Below are 20,050 nucleotides of genomic sequence, written 5' to 3' on the forward strand. Positions count from 1 at the left end.
CGCGACTGTAGGTAGAAGTAAAATAGAACGAAAACTGAATTCTCACCACTCCTTTTCCTCGGTGAGAAAACATGACTGGCTCGGTCAAGGAAACGGGATGAGGTATAACAGTCTCGTCATCAGGCGCCTAAAAACAGGGAATATATCAACTCGTTATTTACCAAGTCTAAGGGAGAAACAATAAACCACGCATGCTTCCTAGACGATTCCTAAACTAAATCTGTCCATTTCGTAGTTCAAAAGCCTATTTCCGAGTTGCCCAGTGCCTCTGCTTAGAGCAACGCCTTTGATATGAAAATATTTTCATTTGGTAACTCATTTTTATAACAAGGGTTTTGCACATGACCAAGTTTCCAAAGTGAGGATTTAAGGAAGTCGGAAATGGCCTACTAACTAAGGCCAATCTCGACCTCTCGTATTGCAGAAGAGCTCTGGGGGTCGAGACTGAATTGAAGCCAGCCGGATAGCTATGTAGAGAGAAAAACTGTCTCTGAGAATAGTGGAGATAAAAATCGTTTACTTTGGAGCTATCAGAGTGCCTCCCTTGACCCAAAGTATCAAAGGATACCAGCGTATTGAGGATGTTCTCCTACCTTGTATTCCAGATAAAGTCCAGTTTTGTTGACCATCCAGTAAGGGCAGTACAAGGTAATTTTCATTGTCCCATCAAATGTGGCTAACACTCCCAGTCTCTGTAATAAGTAAGCAACACAAATACAAATTTTATCTTCGAGTGTTGAAAGTATCTAGATACTAAAATTCGTATCCCCAAGTGGCCATGTAATGTTCTATTGATTTTATAGATACTGATGAAATTCGTACATAAAAGACAACTTATTTTAAGATTTCCCTATGCACTGTTCGGATCACGTAGGTTTTGGCCCTAAAATGAAGTTTTCCGGCAGCCATTTTGAGGATGGCTCTATTCCATCAACTCTTACCAAGTGCTTTACATAAGCCGCCACCTGAGTTGATTCCAAGGTAAACGTTGTGAGTTCGTCCATTCCCTTGAGAAGTTCAACCTGGCCTTTCCACATGCTCCCTTGATAATTGTCAATCTAAAGGTTAAAAATTATATTTATCTCAGACTTCACCCTAAGAACATCAACAGCGACAGTGGAAAGGGAATATCAGAAGCATGGACGCTGAGCATTGAGAAACACGACAACATAAGACAGCAGAACGCTAAAGAAGAAAATGCGCAAATAACAGGCAGTTCAAAATTACCCAATCACAGCGAAGCGTAATATTTCGTGCGGTCGGATGTGTAATTAGTCGACCTGATCAACAGATGAAGACAGTATGCTGTCAAAAACGTCGCAATCCACATCGGAAGCGATTACACGTATAGCTTTTACTGCATGGAAAAAATGTAATTTACCATAAAGGGCATCTAATTAGCTTGCTATATTACGCCCTTCTTCATTTTCTTTATCTTGTTGTAATTATTGTGCAAGGTTGTGATTGTTGAAAAGGAGGAAATAACATGAGCAAAAAGAAAAAGAAGTGATTACATCGTGAAACAAACGATGATGCTTTGAAATAAGAAGCGGGTAAAAATTTCTATTTGATAATTAGGTTTAAGGCTTGATAACCATCTACTGTTCGGTGTAAATTGAGTTTGACTGTTAAAGAAACAAGAAAGGAATTACGTCTCCTTTTCACTTCTTTCAACATATGGATTCACTAGTTGGCCATTTCGGAGTCAAATAATGTCAATAACATACTTCAGTTACCTGAATGTAAAGATTGACTTTTCGATGAAGACTGACAGAAAACAAAGGCCATTTGTCGCCACCTTTCAGTTCAACAAGAGGCGTATCCTAACAATGCAAAGCAAGCGTATAAACATCAAGAAACTGACAGTTAAACGATCACTTAAAAACCAACGTCTTCGATACCACAAATTGATCAATTCAAGATTTCCCAAAAAGTTCGCACACAAGAAGAGAGATTTGAAGTTTCAAGGTTTAATTGAAATGCGTGAAATTCTGTTTAAGGTACACGTGATGCGTTATTTTTCTCTGAAACAGAGCTTGTTTCCGAACCTTTAATCGAAATTTTTCACCCGAGTTTTCGGCACATTATTCTTAACCTTTCATACATTAAAAACAAATAGATTGCATGTTGTTGTGCGCCTGTTCAGTGATAGACGTTAAAATGTGTGACACACTCAACTCACGTGACATAACTTGAGATGATTTGGTTTTATCAAGTGAGTTGATGATGTAAATTGGCCAACGTTGGGAGTTTCTGAATCCACGGTGGCCATTTTACCTTCGCAACTCAGGTCATAAAAACCAGATTATCTTGTTATACCCACCAACCGACGCAGCATAACAGTTTCTCTAGAGACTTATCCCCCTAAAAACAACTGAAATAGCTGTGGGTTCATCAGAGCAATACACCGTGGGTTTCTGACCAATCAGAGCGTGCTTAGTATCCCAGTTACTTTATCAGTCACATTCTGCTTACCGGTGTACTGTAGAGAATATTATATGGCAAGTAGTTATGTAGAACAGCCGATGGGTAGATGTGTAGGACGTAGTTTGGCGCATGCTCCAAGGATCCATGCACTGCACTGTACGACACTTGTTCACAATCAACCTGTAAAAGAATTGTCCACATTCAACTTCATACAACCTTCTTGCAACAGAGTACAATTTGATGTTAAATCAGTAGCAAGTCAAAACCCTTGCTTGTCTACAAACAAATCCTTCTCCTTCATAACGAATGGAAATAAAAACCATTCGATATTTAACTGAACTGTTAAATAGTTTAACTATGATAAACTTCTTTTACCATAGTTCCCAATTACGGCAAGCCCCACATACTACGTGCTTCGCTTAGGCCATAAATTCGAGCGAAAAAAACCGTAACTTGCGGTAAAGACCTCGACCTGAGTTAGTAAGAGGTATTTATTATGTAATCTTAAATAGTTTTATTTACACATAAGTTGCGTAAGCCTAGAAATTTACATTTGGAATTTCGAAAATACAATAATTTTTTTTCACAGATTACTTTCAACACAGAAGTTGTTCTGACGTAGCTTACCGCGATATGAAAAGGTGGTCCCTCGCCGCCTGGGGGTGGACACTGGACTGAAGAAGACCCCTCAGATGCCAACTTGTTCCACAACAGCGGTGTCGTACTCGCTCCATACCTTAAGATAAATAACAACAAACAAAACAAAACATCACATAAAAAAAAAGCAAAAGAAAATTTATCAGAAACAGAGAAGTTTGGACTTAAACCTTGTCCTTCTTGTCCTCAAGTCAGAACGTGTTTCCATTACATTTTACAGGCGCCAATATCCAATATCCAATATATTTCCAAAAACGTTTCCAAGCCTCTTTTTAGCTATGGAAAGATATTATAGATTCGTTCCTATAGACCAGATCTTGATCAAAACTAAGACAGGTTTCTTTTTTTTGGACACGCTTTTAAACCTTCAACTCCCAGAAGAGATTAACACTTAACATCTGTCTATAACATCCATAAGTTATCCAGCAAACAGTAATAAAATCTAACGGGTAGAGGTTTTTATATTGATGTAATACCAAATTCTTGTAACAAATATGTACCAGCTAAGGGGGAAATTTAACGATCAGAACTTGGGAGTTGAAAGGGCAACTAGAGAATCGACGGCAGATAAGACCTGGCAAAATTGCTCCTCATTGCAGTTTTGTAGCAGTCTCGCCACAAAATAAATGTCTTTATATTCCAGAACGTCAATGGGACATAATCAGAAATAAAATAATTCTATTGATCTACCAATGAACTGATTGCAGACTGTCATTGTCAAAGCACAGATCACAGTAAAATAAACAAACCCGAATCCGGCAGGTCTAAGGTAAAGTGCAGCCTTGTGAGCCAGTATCAGGGGAACACTGAACACACTGTCTGGTTCAATTGTTGTAACACGGGACAACTGATCTTCCTTCTTGCAAAATAAGTCCATTGGAATCGGGAAGTGGTTGTTCACCTGTGTTAAAAAGCGTTGTGTTATGAAGGCAACATTAAACCAAACTTTGTTGCTAGTTTTTGTTTTGCTTTGTTCCTTTTTCTTAATCGATTCATCGACATAAATCGTTTCCACGTTACTCGTATCTGGTAAGTTAAAAGCATTTATTTTTTTAAATTCACTCTGAACCGGATCAATGTCAGTATCTGAGCACCTACTGCGCACCTACCCCTCCCCTAACCCAACGACAGTCAACGAATGACAACGTAAGGTTTTTGTCGGGTTAGGTGGGGGGCACGTGCGCAGTTGCTAAGATAATGACATATATCTGATAAGTTATGTGTACTGACCTGTAATGGTGATCTGATAGTAACTATCTTCTGGCCGTCTCCAGTTTCCACTTGAATCACAACTGATACAATCAGTCCAGAGAGGAGCTGTAAAGAAAAGCACATGTTACTTTAATTTTTGATTGTTCTGTCGTTCATTTCAACTCAGTAGTCATTCAGAAGTTGGTGATTAACGGTTTAGAGAGCAAAAAAAGCTCCAAAAAGAAAAAAAAAGTTTGTAAGCAAAAAGAAGTCCTCAGTTAAGTACAAGTAACAGGAAGTCTCCATTAGCAAATTAGCAAATGTGGACTAAAACTTAGACAGCATAAAGACACTGAACTTATACTCAAATAAGAAAGGATCTAGGTCAGTATTTGAACAACTGCCCACCTACCCCTCCAATAACCCAACAACAGTCAACAGATATCAAGTAAGGCTGTTAGGGTTAATGTTGGATCAGGGGAGGGCTATATGCACAGCTGTACAGATACTAACATTGACCAATAAGAAATATAATTTATAGGGTTATTAGTTTATCAGTATTTATGAAACAGAGACGAGTGGTTAGCGTTGAAAGCCAGAATTGAGCCCACAGAAGAGTCGAGAAAGCTAAAGTCGTTTATAAAATCACATTTCCCGTTAGAGAGCCGTTAATTTAGGGTACTTGCCCTTCACCTGATCTGGGTCAAGATCCGTTATCAGGACCATTTCATTTATGGTGCTCATTTCTGGTAATAAAACGATCCTTTCTATAAACTGAAATGTAAGAATACTAACTAAGCATGCAGAGAATTTAAGAAAAATTTTCAACTGAGTGTCGAGAGGCATCTGAAATTGCTTTGGTTTTGCTTCACTTTGGTCTCTGTTCGGTTTCGAAAACTTGCATTTTCAACTTACGAGACGCAAAACTAAAACCCAACCGCAACTTTGTCACTTTGTATTTTCCCACGGTTCAATTTTTTTTTCCTTTTCTTTGAGTTCTTCATAATTGGTTTTTGATGACAATCAGTTGAAATGTGCCCTACATTTAAATTTAACTCAATTATTACATTCTTCATTAATCTTAAAATAAATTTCTTTTATTTCATTGCTTAGAACGTCACTTCTAGACATAATTAAAGCAAGAAACGAGGTTAATATTACTGCATCATGATACGGTTTTGTTTGTTAAACAACGACGTAAGAATACATTTTCTGTACATCCAGTAATTGTTTCTATTGCCTGCGTTAAAACTAGACACTGAACACCGTAAAGTTGGCTGAAAAGATTCTGGTGGAAAGTTACCTCAGTCATACTTGACAGGAAAAAAAAAAGTATTTATCTCACTTTTAATATTTTATATACATCTCTGAGGTGTTTCTAGCCTACTTTAACTGACAATTATGGACAGTAAGATTTGAAAAGGAAAAAAATAGGAGCTGTGTTTCAAAAATTTAAATTAAGTTAAGTGGTATATCGGCTATTCAGTTAAATTCAGTTAAATTCAGTTAAGCTGGAGAAAAACAATATTTGGGTGACTTGGTTAAGCAGGATGTCAATTTACTTGATCCAACATTTAAATTAAACGTACATTTGTATCAAATGTGCTTTAGAGCTGTTTTTAGTTACCTGCTCCACACGTAAGACAACGGAAATTGTTCTTTGTTTAATCAACAGAAAAGGTATCAGCATACAAAATTACATTTTATTGTTTATACCTTTACTTATTATACTTAATTATGATTTATTTTTTCCTGCCATCGTTTATTTGTTCTTACCTTTTTTGGGATGACATTTTGCAAGATAACTCTTGCTTGTTTGATTGAGACAGGCTTCATCGCATGATAGCCTTGCACCTAATGATTTCAAAACAAGATTCAAGTTAGGGTATTTCAGGATTCCAAGTTTTGAGATTTTTTTGGCACTGTAAGCAGACGAAATAAATCTTATCCTCGGCAATCTTTGTAACCACTGCTGAAAAGCTGGTTCTTTACTAGGAAGAGTCTCCCCGCAAAAAGATGTCTACACCAACCAGTACCATAAAAAAGATTTAATCACAACATTTACACAACAAACGACGGATCTAAATCACGTATGACTAATACTAACTGATTCTTACACCAAATACCATCACGGTAAAATTGAGCAAAACAGTTCACACGAAAAATGACACGACTGTAATGATGACTTCCGCCGAGTTTATTGAAACATAAGTCACTGCTAGCGACAACAGTTTTTCTATGGACTACTACACCCGGACAATCAGACTACACGATTAACTGTTACTTCTGGTTTCAAACCATTCTTTATACCAGTTCCTTTTACTGACATTAAACATTCACTGCATCTGGAATTTTGAGCCTAATGGCTGTTCTCACCTCAACACCAATACTAGGCCCCCCTCCTCCGGAAGTACTATTTGCTCTTTCGTATCGGCTGGTTCTCTTGTGAATTCCTTTGGCAAAGCGTAAGGAAAGGCTTTGACCTGGAAGCACTGTAACCATGCCATCTTGATCAGCTCCACTTGCAATCTATCGTAACACAGATACAATGTATCCTGAGTACAGCTGAAGCGAAACCGAAGTAATCACGATGTCCAATCAGAAGTAAGGAAAATATCTCCAAGAGCCAATGAGAACTCCAAGTAAAAACAACCAAGCTGCCTAAAGCGCGGGAAAACGCGGGCGACTAATTCATGGTTGGTTTTAGTTTTGTATCTGATATTTTTACAGAGTGATGCCAGTTTTCTGGACAGAACAAAGTAACGCAATCTTGGATTTCTTTAAACAGTGAATTGAAAATTGCTCTAATGCAAACCTTGATAAGGCTCTTTTCACATTACACGGTTTCAATGGCTATGACATTTTACACTTTAAGTAAAACTACGACGGGATTTCTTTGATTTCCTCTTAATAGGCAGGTACAAGTACAACTATCGAACACAAATGGGACCCCGCTAGTATCCACTAAGACAAGGTTTCTTTTTCAAACTTAACTTGTTTAACATTCACAATTTTTCAACCTGACTTGCAGCATCTATCAAATTCCGCCACAAAGAAAGAGGAAAAAGAATATTCAGGAATTTTGGAGCGAAGAAAAGTAGGATGAACATATACTATACCAGCTGTTTTCCCGGACGAAGCTTCACTTCCATTCCAAGCTAACGAGAATCAAAACATGACTGTTAATGATATCACTGAGAAGAAACGGAACACGAACCTTTAGAACTGAACTTTGCAAACCTTGAGAAGTCAACACTGCGAATATTTATGTTATTTTTAAATTAGAGCCTAGCTTGAAACCGAATACTGTTTATCTTATCAAAGAACGTGTTTACTGACACACGCATTGCTTTTATATACCAGAATTGAGTCTAAGCCTTCGAGAGAAGTTGTTGTCCACGAGTGCGGATAGTTTTCTTTGACGAACTAAGGCTTTGGAATCTTGTAATTTTTAGGAGGATATAGCCAATAAAAACCTTAACAATATCCTGCAAATTACATAAAAAAGAAGCTGTTGATAACAAACCTCATTCCATATCTGATAGGGTGGAACGTCTTCAATGGCTACCACTCCTGTACCCTTCAGAGTAACAGCCTCTTTGAAAGCCTACAGACATGAACAGGTATTTCAATATTTGTCACAGAAAAAATAGTGGATTTTCTTTCAGGCCTCATTCTCACCGCTACTTACTACAGTTATAAATGTTGTTGTAGTTTCCAACTCTGCCATACATTGGGATGTCACGCAACGATTTCCCCAAACTAAAAGCAAGTCTCTTGGGAGGGGGGGCGCCCAAACTAAAAGCCAGTCTCTCGGGAGGGGTTGCATAACATCCCAGAGACAGCTTCGAAGGAGACTTAGGTCATTTTTGTTATTTTTAAAGTCATGATAGTTTCCTTTCTGGTCATTATCAGTATCATAATCATTTCTGTGGAAGTTGTTTTTATCACTATCATCATCCTGCTAGTTTTGTACTGACCGCTCCGAGTTTAGTGAAGATGTCCAGACATGTTTTTGTTACAGTCAGCTGTAATTCATCCTTTGATCGAACTGCCATAGTCATGGCTGCCTCTGAATTGTCCTCCAAACTGCTGCTTTCATCTCCACCATTTGCTAAAGATAGCTACAGTGAAAAAAGGGGAAAATTTGTAACTTTTGGAAAAAGTGAGGATTTAAAAAGGATTTGCCTGTCCTTCACTACGAGAATTTACTCACATCAAAATTAACTTCCCAATGTCGATAAGTGCTGTTTTCATCCTCCACCGGCTCAATAAGAGGTTCCCATTCAGACACACTTTCGTTGAAGTAGTTTCCAATGACGTCGACTCCAGCATGGACTGACAACTGAAATAAATAAGAAATGCCAAGTAACATAAAACAGCCAAAGGACTCCCCGACCGAAGTTGTCGCGGTTTCTGTAGCATAAGACGAGTAGGAGTACCGCCATTGCTACACTCCCTGTATGGGATTCTAGTCTACCGCAGGTTACCCTTATACACACCCCGTAGGGTTTCGCTGAGAATTCGCTGGTATCCTTTTACGCACCTTGTATAACTTTCAAAACTATTGGAAACCACATCTTGAATGAAAACAAAACAGCCTTGGTAACTTAACGGGCCCGTAGAACTGTTTTGTTTTCATTTAAGATAGGGATTTCAAAAGTTTTGAAAATTATACAATTTAACTATCAGCTAAAGAAATGAATTGTACTTGCTAGGGTGACAGAACCTGCTTCTCTATGCTTTAGATTTTGATTTTAAAATTTGGCTTCCGACCCGGAATTTTCGTGAAACGGGCTCCAAGGCCCACACTAGGATTTTTTTAACACAGAATCTAGTGCACCGGCCATTAAGGAGACGGGTCTCTAACAAAATAAAAGGGAACAACCAAAAGTAAACAAAAATAATAACACCAACAAAAAAATGCCAAAATACAACATAGGTATGTTAAACTACCCCAATTCTCCACAAAAATCTCATCAAACTCGATAACGAGGAAAAGAATTTACTATAACTGAAAAAGTTGGAAGGGGTATTAAGATTCAAAAGCCGCTTTTACTGATAAAAGATTCACATGAAAATGAACCGTTGTCTTTCAAAAGAATAATTGCTACAGCATACTTTATAACATTTTTTTACTTACTGCCGAAGACCAGTTCCGAACTTCTCCTTGGATGGATCCATCAACGGACAGCAATGGAATCACTTGGCTGCCAAACAAACCTTCTAGCTTGATGTCAAATCCTTCCATTTCAAAAAGCAACTGAGAAAGAAAATTGAATTATCGTTGTGAAAGAAAAATTTATCTCTGGTGGCCCCTAAAAATATCAGGATGACTGATCTGGATCTAAAATGTTTCTAGTGGCGGGGGCGCAGCTAAGACTTGTTTTAGGAGCGGGGATGGGAAGTTATTGATTTCCGCGCGCCGTAGGTAACTGTCTTTTACCGCTTCTCTTCCTTGTGTATCAGCGGGCTCGCATTATTAACGGCAAGAGCGATGGACCAATAGTGTACCCAGCATTGAAAAGATTTATCCCGGCTAGATTGTTCGGATTCGCCTGTTTTCTCAAATCTGATTTGTACGTGCTTGACCTGTCACAAAACTGTGTCTCAAAGAGGGGGGAAGAATTCACAGGCACCCCAAGAAACCCCATAAGCCACGCCCTTGTAAACTTACCAATTCTGTTTTATTGTTCCCAGCCTCGTTGGCATTAACATGGTTGGGAGGCTTCTCCTCACCTAGAGATAAAATATACAGTATTTTTCGTTTAGGTTAATCGCAAAGGATAACAACAAACCATCTCGAGATATTTACTAACTGATTGTTTGCTCATCAAAGCAAGCCTGCTATCAAATCAGTTTTTTTTTCATATCAGTCAAATCATGAAGGAGCTTACACAAACACTCCAAAACGTACCTCCAACTTGAACCTCTTTGGGTAAAAGTCTGAGATGATACAAAGAATCCCACGTCTCATCTCCATCGTCAAGCTTCACATGATACATCGGTTCGCTTGGCTCAGAGGCGTCCACCTCCATCACTGTAGAACTGTAGTACCGAGGCTTGTTCTTAAACTTGGCTATGACTCTGGTTCCAGGTTTGATATCTGCCGCCTTTGGCGGCACATCAGGAATCACTCTGCGTGACGCATCTTTCATTTCGTACACAAATTTATCTCCGTCATAGAGATCAACATGCAGTTTTGTTCCTTTGTAGGCAACAAATCCTTTGTAGTAACGTATTTTGGACGTGTGTGCCCACACCACAGTGCCTACGTCTAAAATGCCTTCTGGGACTAAAGAGAGAAAATAGCAAGGCAAAAAAATTCTCATTTACTCTAGATTTCCATCGTTCTTTATGCAGCCCCTTGTATAAGAACAAGTAGCTAATAAAATATAGCAGTTATTAACATAGTGGTAACAAAGGCGGATCCAGGATTTTTCTTGGGAGGAAGTGCACCACTTAGGAATGACGTAACGGACAGGTGACGTAAACTGATCTTAAAAGCGAACAACGAAGAATGAGGATTACGACTGTCGTTATTACGTTATTCGTTTTGCTTCAACACCACACTTTTAATGTTGTGCAGAATATTAGACATATTAGAAAGTGGCGAGTCATCTCAGGAGGAGGTCCGCACCCCTTCCACCCCTCCACCCACCCCACCCCTTATTACCCACCCCACCCCTTATTACCCACCCCACCCCTTATTACCCACCCCACCCCTTATTACCCACCCCACCCCTTATTACCCACCCCACCCCTTATTACCCACCCCACCCCTTATTACCCGCCCCACCCCTTATTACCCACCCCACCCCTTATTACCCACCCCACCCTTATTACTTTCATGATGGTATTACCCAGGGTAATACCATCAAAAAAACGATTGCACTAGAATTTACGTAGTCTTTTGCGCAGACTACACTAGGTACACTAGAACTATTTAATGGATATGATTTTATGTCCTCTCCACGGCAATTAGAACCAATCATTTGTGAACAATTCCTTCGTACTTGTAAGTAAAAATAGACCTTGCACCTTGCCTAGTGATTTTCATAATAGGAAAAAGAACATATATTGCTTGCGAAGTTACCAGAGTCTTTCGATTTGTTTTTTCTGGCGTCTCTCTAACCATTATATATAATTTACATTATTTCCTACAAGTGATAATACTGCGAATCTCAAAACAGTCAAGGAGAAAAAAGGATATAACTACACGGAACTAATGAGAACAAAACTAAAGACATGCAAACTGCCTGAAGCGAGGGAAAATGCGAGCGACCAAGTTGTAATTTTTTTAGAGCTCAACCTGATTGGTTGAGAAAGTAGCACGTGTTTTCTAGTCCAATTCTATGGTGCAGAATAGCAAAACCAAAGCAATTCCGGATTACTTTCGAAACTCAATTGAAAATTGGTAGCCACACATACCATTGGGTTTCCTTGCCATCAAGATACGGATGTTGTTGATGTTAAAAATCCACGTATCGCTACCATTTAAGAACCTGACTCGGTAAATATCCTGTCCTGAATCATCTCGTGTCCGAATCTGAACAATAAATCCCGCTTCCCAAAAAGCAGTGTCAACTGTAGCAATAACTGTTCTTCCAATAGTAAGAGAAGCTGCATCTGGGATGACATCTGGTACTACCGCCGCACTGTCGTTTGCGTCCACACTGATAGTGGCCACTTCACCGATTAACCGTATCACATGTTTCCTGTATGTTTTGCTGGAGACAAAACCTCTCCTGTACATGTCGTCTTTTAATCTAACAAATACGATGGATGACACTTCAATCTGCCCCCTAGGAACTACAAGAAAAAAAAAATGAGGCAGACTGTTACATGCGCATCTTTGATTTTAGATGCAGTTGCAAAGCATGAAGTTCATTCAAATTTTACAAATATTAAATAGCGTTCTTTGTTCGCACTGAAACCGATGGAGTTTAGTTCAAAGAAGGGTGAAAGCAATCGCCAATCTCCGGCTATTCGAGCTAATTTCGTAACTTTCCCAACCAACATAACTGGACTAATGTGAACCTATGCTGACAACAGACATGTAACATAGCTGGAATTGTCAGCTAAAACTCCTCAAACTTCATACCTCCTGGCTTACTGGTGGTGAGAATACGAATCTGATCTAGAGTATCCCATTGTTCGATGCCATCCCAAAAGTCAATTAAATATGTTTCCTTTCCATTCTCCTCTTTCCTTTCTTTCACTTTTCCTTCGACATGAGATGAATCGTTTGAACGCTTGGCCACCACAGGTGTACCAACAACCAGAGCGTGAGGATCAGGGTCTTTATCCACCATCATAGCGGTGATGTCATTTGGATCATAGGCGCAGGGGAGGCCGCCGTCAAAGTGGACACCAATCATGTTTTCCAAAGCCTTGTAAATATATCCCGGATCATAAAACTTCATGTTAGTCAAAGCTCTGGCAAGCACCCGTCTCCCAGGAACAAGCTGGTCTTCTGGAACTAAAACGCAAATCACAAACGTGAAAAGTTTACCCCAACCTTTAAAACACGGGAAAGCTCTCAAGAGTTCTTATTAAGAGTACGGACATCGAGTGCGGGCATGCAAGAAATATTAAAAAAAAAACTCATGAAAACTGTCATTCCCTTCAAGAATTGTTTTTTTAAATGCTTTCAACTAGATCCCGAAGCCTACATTTGAAAACTTGCACACTCACATGCGGTTTAAACACTGACGGCGATTTTTGGCTGAAAACGAACAAACCCAAATTTTAAATTCAAACCTGCCACCAAGCGCCTGAATAATAAGAATTTGGTCTTAGTTTTCGCAGAAGACAAACTGTCTCAATCCCAGCCCTCACAGGAGGGGAGTGAGTGTTCTCACCGATAAACTAACTCTCTCCCCCCACCTCCCCCACACCAAAAAAATTCTTTTTAGGGCGTGAATTTTTTTTTTCCTGAAAGCCACTTGGCTCCTAAAATTTTTCATAGTGGTAGCCAATGCAAAAAAGTTGGTCGCCATTTTTAAAGACAAAAAAAACCTTTTTTTTTAAACGCTGTCAGCGTTCTAGCTGGACCCTCCAAAATAAAGTTCTACAAAGTGGACACTAGGATGGGTGACATACAATTTTCAAGCTCACTTAAATCCAAGATCGCATCTAATTATCGATTGAGATGCATGTGCTGGGTTTTGGAAATTAAACAAACTTAACGAGGAAGTTTACCGCGGATTTCTCTTTGCAAATCTTTTTAATTCACTATATCTCTAGGTATGGTTATGATTCAGGATTTGGTCGCCAAAGTGAAAAATTTAGTCACATTGGCGCCTGTATCAGGCGCAATTTCACGCTCTGCTTTTGGGCTCTATAGAATACTGAAAGGTAACCCTTTATCATAATGTCTTGATCATAGCCGTGATATTCTGAAAGTTCAACATCAATGATATCTAAAAATTACTTTTATGTAATTTTTGGCAATATACAAGTAAAATACCAAGCAGATCATTCCGTTTTCACTTCATCTGAGCAAATAATTTGCACGCAACCTCAGAAACAGGAAGGATAACTTTTACACCGTCAAAAGATGGTTCCTTCGACTAGTCATACAGTAAGTTAAATAGAGAATAATACATGGGCGCGCGTAGATATGGAATTTCTCTTCGAGTGTTTAATGTTGAGTTGAAAACGAGAAGAGAAATTCCATATCTATGTATTATTTTGTTTATCATATAAACATAACAGCCCTTTATTATTATTATTATTATTATTATTATTATTATTATTATTATTTTCATTCTCAGCCGTCAGAAATGCTAACACACGCGCAAAAATACAATATTTTTAACGTGAGTTGTTTCGGCTTTTCTCAGGGCCGGAAATCCTTGTCTAACACCGCAGTTTATGTGTTTAATAAACGGTAATGTTTGCCTCACCTGGGGATAAATACCATCGATCCTTAGTCGTAATTGGCTTTTCATTCCATAAGTCTACAGCACTTTCAGTTGCCTTCTTTCCATTTTCTTCCGTCTGGAGAGAAAAATCGAAAGGGAAGGGAATGCGAAGGATGAAACACGAGAACACATTCAAATTGACTCTTTCGTATCGGTTAATAAGTCATAAAAACGTTAAATAAGGATTTATTAAAGATGGTTTCTTGACCCCTTAACTCCCACGAGTGACCAAGACACAACTTCTCACCACATTAACGATACGATATGAAGCAACAAGTGATGAGAATAAAGAAAAACATCAGCAAAGGGATTATCAGTCGACACAATGACAAATTCTCCGAAATAACATCATGAAAATTGTCTATCAATCTGTAACGAGATTCAGTAATGAAATCTTGGGAGTGAAAGGGTTAAAAAGGATTTCATAACTCATAGAAACCTTTCAAAAACTATTCTTATCAATATGTTCATGAGACACACAAACCTTCCAAATGCGTTCTTACTAATGGTTCTGTAAGCTACACAAACCTTAGCTGGGGCTAATGACATCAGACACGCTGTTAATGTCCTGATTGTAGGAGGCGACACGTGTATGTACGCCATTGCTGTCGATACGTCAATATGCATGCTACCGCCTTCTGGTGCCGAGCTTACAAAAGATATATGCGAAAGCTGAAGAACCTGCAAATGAAAAGGAAGTGAATTACTTTGAGTAAAGTGTTCAAATAATTTGTCAGGGAGAAACATTTAACATATGAAAAGCTTACTCTCAGAAGTTTTTGAGGCAGAAAGCACGGAGGATCTGGGCTACTCTTTGGGAAAAACCACGCATTCGGTTAAAGCATAGAGCGCATTTCGATTAAGTGCGACTAAAACGCAAGAAAAAGCCTGTGACCAAGTCGCAATTAGTTGAAGTTTTGAACCTGATTAGTTAAGAAAGGAGCACGACTTTCTGGACCAATCACACAACAAAGTAAACTAAACCAAAGAGACCTTGGATTAATTTGGACGCTCAATTGAAAGTTTCTCCCTAAAGGTTGAAAATCCCAGCGGGCAGTTCGCCATTTACAATCGTGACCTAAGACTCAGCCCAAGAGCTCCGGAAGGTAAGTTGACTCCTCTAGCCCCGTTGTCGCGCCGCTGATCAATATACTACAGCCTCAAGTAAAAGGAATAAAGTTTCACCCTGGATTTCGTTGAAGCTCTTCTCTCCTTGTCAAACGATGCTGAGGTAATTACGACATCTGAAACAGAACCCGACATCTTTTGCTGTCCAAGACCCTGAACAAAGCGGAAATCGATTGTATTCTGCAAGAAAAAAAAATATATAAAACGTCGAATAAACTCTTCGCTTATGTTTGAGAATATAAAACACACATGAATATATAATTTACTACAACTTTTACGAGGGAAGTGGCTGAACTGAGAACATATCCGTGAGATATAAGCCATCATAGTTCCACTTTTCATGGGAATCCAATCCTTAAGTAAAAGGGTCACAAGCCGTTATTCAAACTCGATGCACCCTTCACGAATACCTTTAAAAACAATGTTTCTCCGTTAACAAGCTCGGTTAAACTGTGGCTTCGAAAGCCATTTTTCTTTCTTTTGCGTAGTTTCTTTCCCGGCTATACGTGTATGTCTGTCTGCCCGTTTTTTTGCCTGTCTGTCCCTTTGCCTTATGGTATGTTGGCTTCCATCCTTGACTGCTCGTTTGGACCCTCTTTTGTTTGGTTGCAAAGTAGTGTGCAACCCTTTGACCCCTACGAGTTACTAGCATCTAATTTCTCCTTAGAATAAAGACAATGATCACCAACTAAAGAAACTCTTGATTGTTAAACAAATTCTCCCTGTCAGCACCTAAGGAAACGTATAGAGAACAGTATGGAGAAAACGCATACTGATGTTTACACTGCTGGTGTAGAGGATTAAGTGTATTTGAACTTCCATCTCTATTTTGCCAACTATGCACTGCTGGATATGTACTAACCTTCAAGAAGAGAGCATTGGTATTTTTGTCTCTTCCGTCTGCTAGCAAGATAATTTCTGGGTCTTTAATGGCGATCTTAACGTCGATTTGTGGTGGTTCGTGATCGGTGGTCGCAACAGATACAGATGGATGTGTAACGGCCACTTCCTGAGATACGTGTTGAGAGGCAAGCAATGACGTGCTGTCTGATTCATCCGTGGCTAACGCTGACGTAAACACTTTAGACAGAACCAGTAGAAACTCCAAGTTTACAACAGCGTTGAAGCTCTGTATTGCCATCTCAACTGAATATGTAAGCAGAAAAAGGCGAGGCCAAGTTTAATTTTCGGCCTCAAAAAAGCGGTACCCTAATGTCTTAATATATTCTACACACTCTAGTTTCAATCACATTTAACCACCCACAAATAAAGCAATTATCAATTGAATGTCGAAAGTAATCTGGGATTGCTTTGGTTTTGCTTTACTTCGGTCTGTGATTGGTCTAAAAATCGTAATGCTCCAAGCCAATCAGACGTCAGAAGATAACCAATTGCGATTTGGTTGCCCCCGTTATCCCGCGCTTTTTGTATTTTCCTATTTCAAATGAGTCCTCATTGATCAATGATGTCACAAACCTTTGTTATGTTTGGCTATTGTAATAACTTTGGTTTTACGTCAGTCAATTGAAAACTGATCTGCTGGTTAATATTCTGAAATTAATTACCTCGTTATCACAGTCAATTTTGTACTGCAGTAGCATGGATGAAAACAAAGAACAAAGTGTTCTGCCTACATGAAACTTGGTCTTTAAATTAGAATTAAAAATCATTTTAATTTCGGATTACATTTTAGGTTCAGATTCAATGATGGAATGGCAAAGAAAATGGTGGAATTTTCGACGTTTATCTTGCTGCTTCTATAACAAACTTATCAAACACAAGAGCAAACATAGAAATTCTTACTAAGTTACGGAGAGCTTTGCATCTCTCGGTAGCCACAAGTGCATTTGAAAGGAAAATTTCACCCTAAGCTGAGTTGTCACCAAATGATAACGTGACCATAAGAATGAAAATCATAATCAAACTTACTGTTTTTGTCCTGAGCAGCAGTTTGCTGGAACTGAATATCGATCATGTTTTCAACATCACTTGAACCACCACTAAACTTTTCAATCATCCTGAAAACCAACATTGTATTTTTTTTCTATGGATAGCCAGTGCATAGATTAACATGATAAAAGACTTGAAGCATTTACCAACTAAGTGCCAAGACTAATCCGCAATCACATTTCCTTAGTTCGTTCCATGATAAGATAGATTACCAAAAAACGGGGCGACTTGCTTTCTAATTTGACTTCTCATTGGCTTCACTGGATTACCCTTTGTTTTGAAGGGCTGTTATCATTGCTTTAGAACGACACCGGATGATGATGCGCGTTTAAAACCTTAATCGAATTTAGATCAAAAGTTGGGGACGATGCAACTTTCAATTGGGGCAATGCAACCATATTTCGGAGCAAAAGAACTTCACTAGGGGGTGACGGAACTTAAAGCAACTACTCAAGGGGCGACGCCAAGGGGCGACGCCTTGGGGCGCCTCTAGTACTCCTTGTATTACAGAGGGCGACAAATTAGTAAAAAATCAAAATGAGAAACGTAACACTGGTGAACTACACATTATTGCATCATTTCTTACCTTGTGACTCCTTCCTCACTCTGCGGCCTTTTATCATCGAGAATACAACTCTCTAACGTCACACTGGCCTTTATTGCCGAGTTGGATTTGATACTCCCTGAGGCTTTAACCTGGACCAGCGAGAACTGCCCTAAACAGCATTCTGCATCTCTAGATGACGTGGTGCCGGTAGGCTGAGGCAAAGGAGAATCGTTTCAAAATGGACAAAAGCATCTTAGGATGTTACACTAGCCACCTTCGCTACCCCTAGCACGATCATTTAGCAGTTATAGTGGGGGTACGTCCCTAAAGAAACTGCAGTGCTGCGTCGGTGGGAGAGTATAACAGGGTAATTTGGTATTACCAACTAAGATGATAACGTAAATTGGCCTTTGTAAAGAGCTTCAAAGCTGACGTTTTGAGCGTTAGCCCTTCCTCAGAGCGAAACGTCAGCTTTAAAATTCTTTACTGTGGCCAATTTACGTTATGAACTCAGTTGATAATACCAAATTACATTTAACTAACCTTTTCCTCCCAGAACACTGCAGCTGAAACTTCTTCAATCTCAAATGAAAATTTCACAAAGTCCCACACAACATCACTCGAAGCTGGTTCTGCAACACTCAGGCTTTGACTGGCAACGCCCGCGGAATCTGAAAGGTAAGGCATGGCTATTTAAGCCTTATTAAGTAAATTAGAAGTCTATATTTCAGGCCCTAGACTAAAACATTTACCCAGTGATTAAGTGTTATATTTGCCTGAATGTTAGTTTCTCCTCATTTTAGTTTCATACTGCCACATAATAAAGGCAAAAAGAACTCAATCGTTCTTGTATCTCCTGATTTTCAACCCCAAACCTCAAACGAAACCTTTAACTGGAAACTAACACGAGTGGTAATAACAGTGGGTGAGGCATTATAGGGTAATTGGGGTCGTCATAATAACACTCCCGAGAATTCTATGTAAAAAAATGAAGAACCTTACCAACTGTATCTTGTGCTATGGTGTTTATCTCCTCTGCAACTGTAAAAATATCTGTGATCAGTGTCAAAATAACCATAAAATCAAAAATCTAAATTTTCAGTAGCTACGCATTGCGACACCTTTACCTGTGCGAGATGTGACTCCTTCGTTGAGATTCTTGAACAAGATCCCTAGTATAGTTCTTATTTTATCTTCACCAGCACATAACTGTACAAAGACAGAACACGCGACATGTAAATATCTGGTAAACATCTGTTATACCATATAAAATCTCTAATTTCTGATAAGGTTAAATGTAATTTTGACAAAGTTAGAACGAGGAAGATTCACACCCTTTTTTTGGGTACGTTTTCACCCAACACAGCAGTTAGTCGATGTTATGTTTAAAGTTGCGTTGACTTACGCTAACTAACGGCATGTACCCTCCAAAAAAACATTTTAACTTGAATTTTTAGTCATAAGAAATATGGGCAGCCACACTGTTCTTTGATTTTCTTCCCACGATTAGTCTCACTTAAAATTGCAATCTGAGTACCTTAATGGAAAAATATTTTCTCTTGGAACATGGAAAGTTATCTAGAAGTCCAAGTTGCTTTATTCAAAAGGCCACCATATGACTGAAGGGATGTCTACCGAGTTTGGGAATGTATACCGAGACTGAAATTATTCAGTGGTGGGAACAAATCATTTGCAAACAGAATCGTTTGCTTTTCTTACTACGAAAAGCAAACCATTCTGTTTGCAATTTGTTCAATTGTTTATTCCCCTTTCAAATGCTTTTCATCAATAAACTAACCTTAACTGCATGAAGCTTTCCCTTCACATCAATATCAGGCACATCGTGATACCAAGGAGACAAGTTTCGAGCCACATGAACTGTCAGATTCGCTGGTTCAAGGACCAGTTGAGTAGGTCCTATGGTTTCTCCATCAGTCATCACAGCTCTTATTGTACAAAGAAAAAGGATTGTTTCATCAGACACGAGTGTGGCTCACATTTTCAATCTCTTTGCCTTCACCTAGCAGCAAACTATGCATTTCTTTTTGGAGATACTTTTTCCGAGTACGCCTGTGTCATTCACTGCACAACATCATCTTTCACCAGGCTTAAAATTTACCATCCTCAGTTATATCATCGTGCAAAAGTATCTCAAATCGATTGCAGGAAATTTGTTACCGTGAATTTAGTTCCACGAGGCTAGAGCTCAACCTGAGTGGCA

General features: G+C 39.0%; 1 protein-coding gene across 3 annotated transcripts in view; it reads right to left on the reverse strand.

Moving 5' to 3' along the window:
• The window catches only part of LOC113679104 (intermembrane lipid transfer protein VPS13A), a 62,458-nt gene that overhangs the window by 16,880 nt on the left and 25,528 nt on the right, over positions 1–20,050 (reverse strand). Inside the window, exons 41-69 of one of the 3 annotated variants that reach the window (XM_089204446.1) lie at positions 19,628–19,775; positions 18,957–19,038; positions 18,832–18,864; positions 18,373–18,500; positions 17,869–18,041; positions 17,262–17,350; positions 16,195–16,478; positions 15,390–15,512; positions 14,733–14,885; positions 14,187–14,280; positions 12,380–12,757; positions 11,707–12,087; positions 10,193–10,570; positions 9,953–10,014; positions 9,419–9,538; positions 8,492–8,620; positions 8,256–8,399; positions 7,802–7,882; positions 7,395–7,433; positions 6,652–6,804; positions 6,052–6,129; positions 4,315–4,401; positions 3,834–3,985; positions 3,055–3,163; positions 2,476–2,607; positions 1,737–1,823; positions 942–1,058; positions 594–692; positions 47–127 (exon numbers count right to left, since the gene is read on the reverse strand). In XM_089204446.1, the coding sequence (XP_089060572.1) occupies positions 47–127; positions 594–692; positions 942–1,058; positions 1,737–1,823; positions 2,476–2,607; positions 3,055–3,163; positions 3,834–3,985; positions 4,315–4,401; positions 6,052–6,129; positions 6,652–6,804; positions 7,395–7,433; positions 7,802–7,882; positions 8,256–8,399; positions 8,492–8,620; positions 9,419–9,538; positions 9,953–10,014; positions 10,193–10,570; positions 11,707–12,087; positions 12,380–12,757; positions 14,187–14,280; positions 14,733–14,885; positions 15,390–15,512; positions 16,195–16,478; positions 17,262–17,350; positions 17,869–18,041; positions 18,373–18,500; positions 18,832–18,864; positions 18,957–19,038; positions 19,628–19,775 (4,114 nt within the window). Of the gene's footprint in view, positions 1–46; positions 128–593; positions 693–941; positions 1,059–1,736; positions 1,824–2,475; positions 2,608–3,054; positions 3,164–3,833; positions 3,986–4,314; positions 4,402–6,051; positions 6,130–6,651; positions 6,805–7,394; positions 7,434–7,801; positions 7,883–8,255; positions 8,400–8,491; positions 8,621–9,418; positions 9,539–9,952; positions 10,015–10,192; positions 10,571–11,706; positions 12,088–12,379; positions 12,758–14,186; positions 14,281–14,732; positions 14,886–15,389; positions 15,513–16,194; positions 16,479–17,261; positions 17,351–17,868; positions 18,042–18,372; positions 18,501–18,831; positions 18,871–18,956; positions 19,039–19,627; positions 19,776–20,050 lie in introns of all 3 variants that reach the window. The other 2 variants (XM_089204445.1, XM_089204447.1) reach the window with 2 other exon arrangements.

Source organism: Pocillopora damicornis, chromosome 4 (genome assembly GCF_964200805.1).
Source record: "Pocillopora damicornis chromosome 4, jaPocDami1.2, whole genome shotgun sequence".
Lineage (NCBI taxonomy): Eukaryota > Metazoa > Cnidaria > Anthozoa > Scleractinia > Pocilloporidae > Pocillopora > Pocillopora damicornis.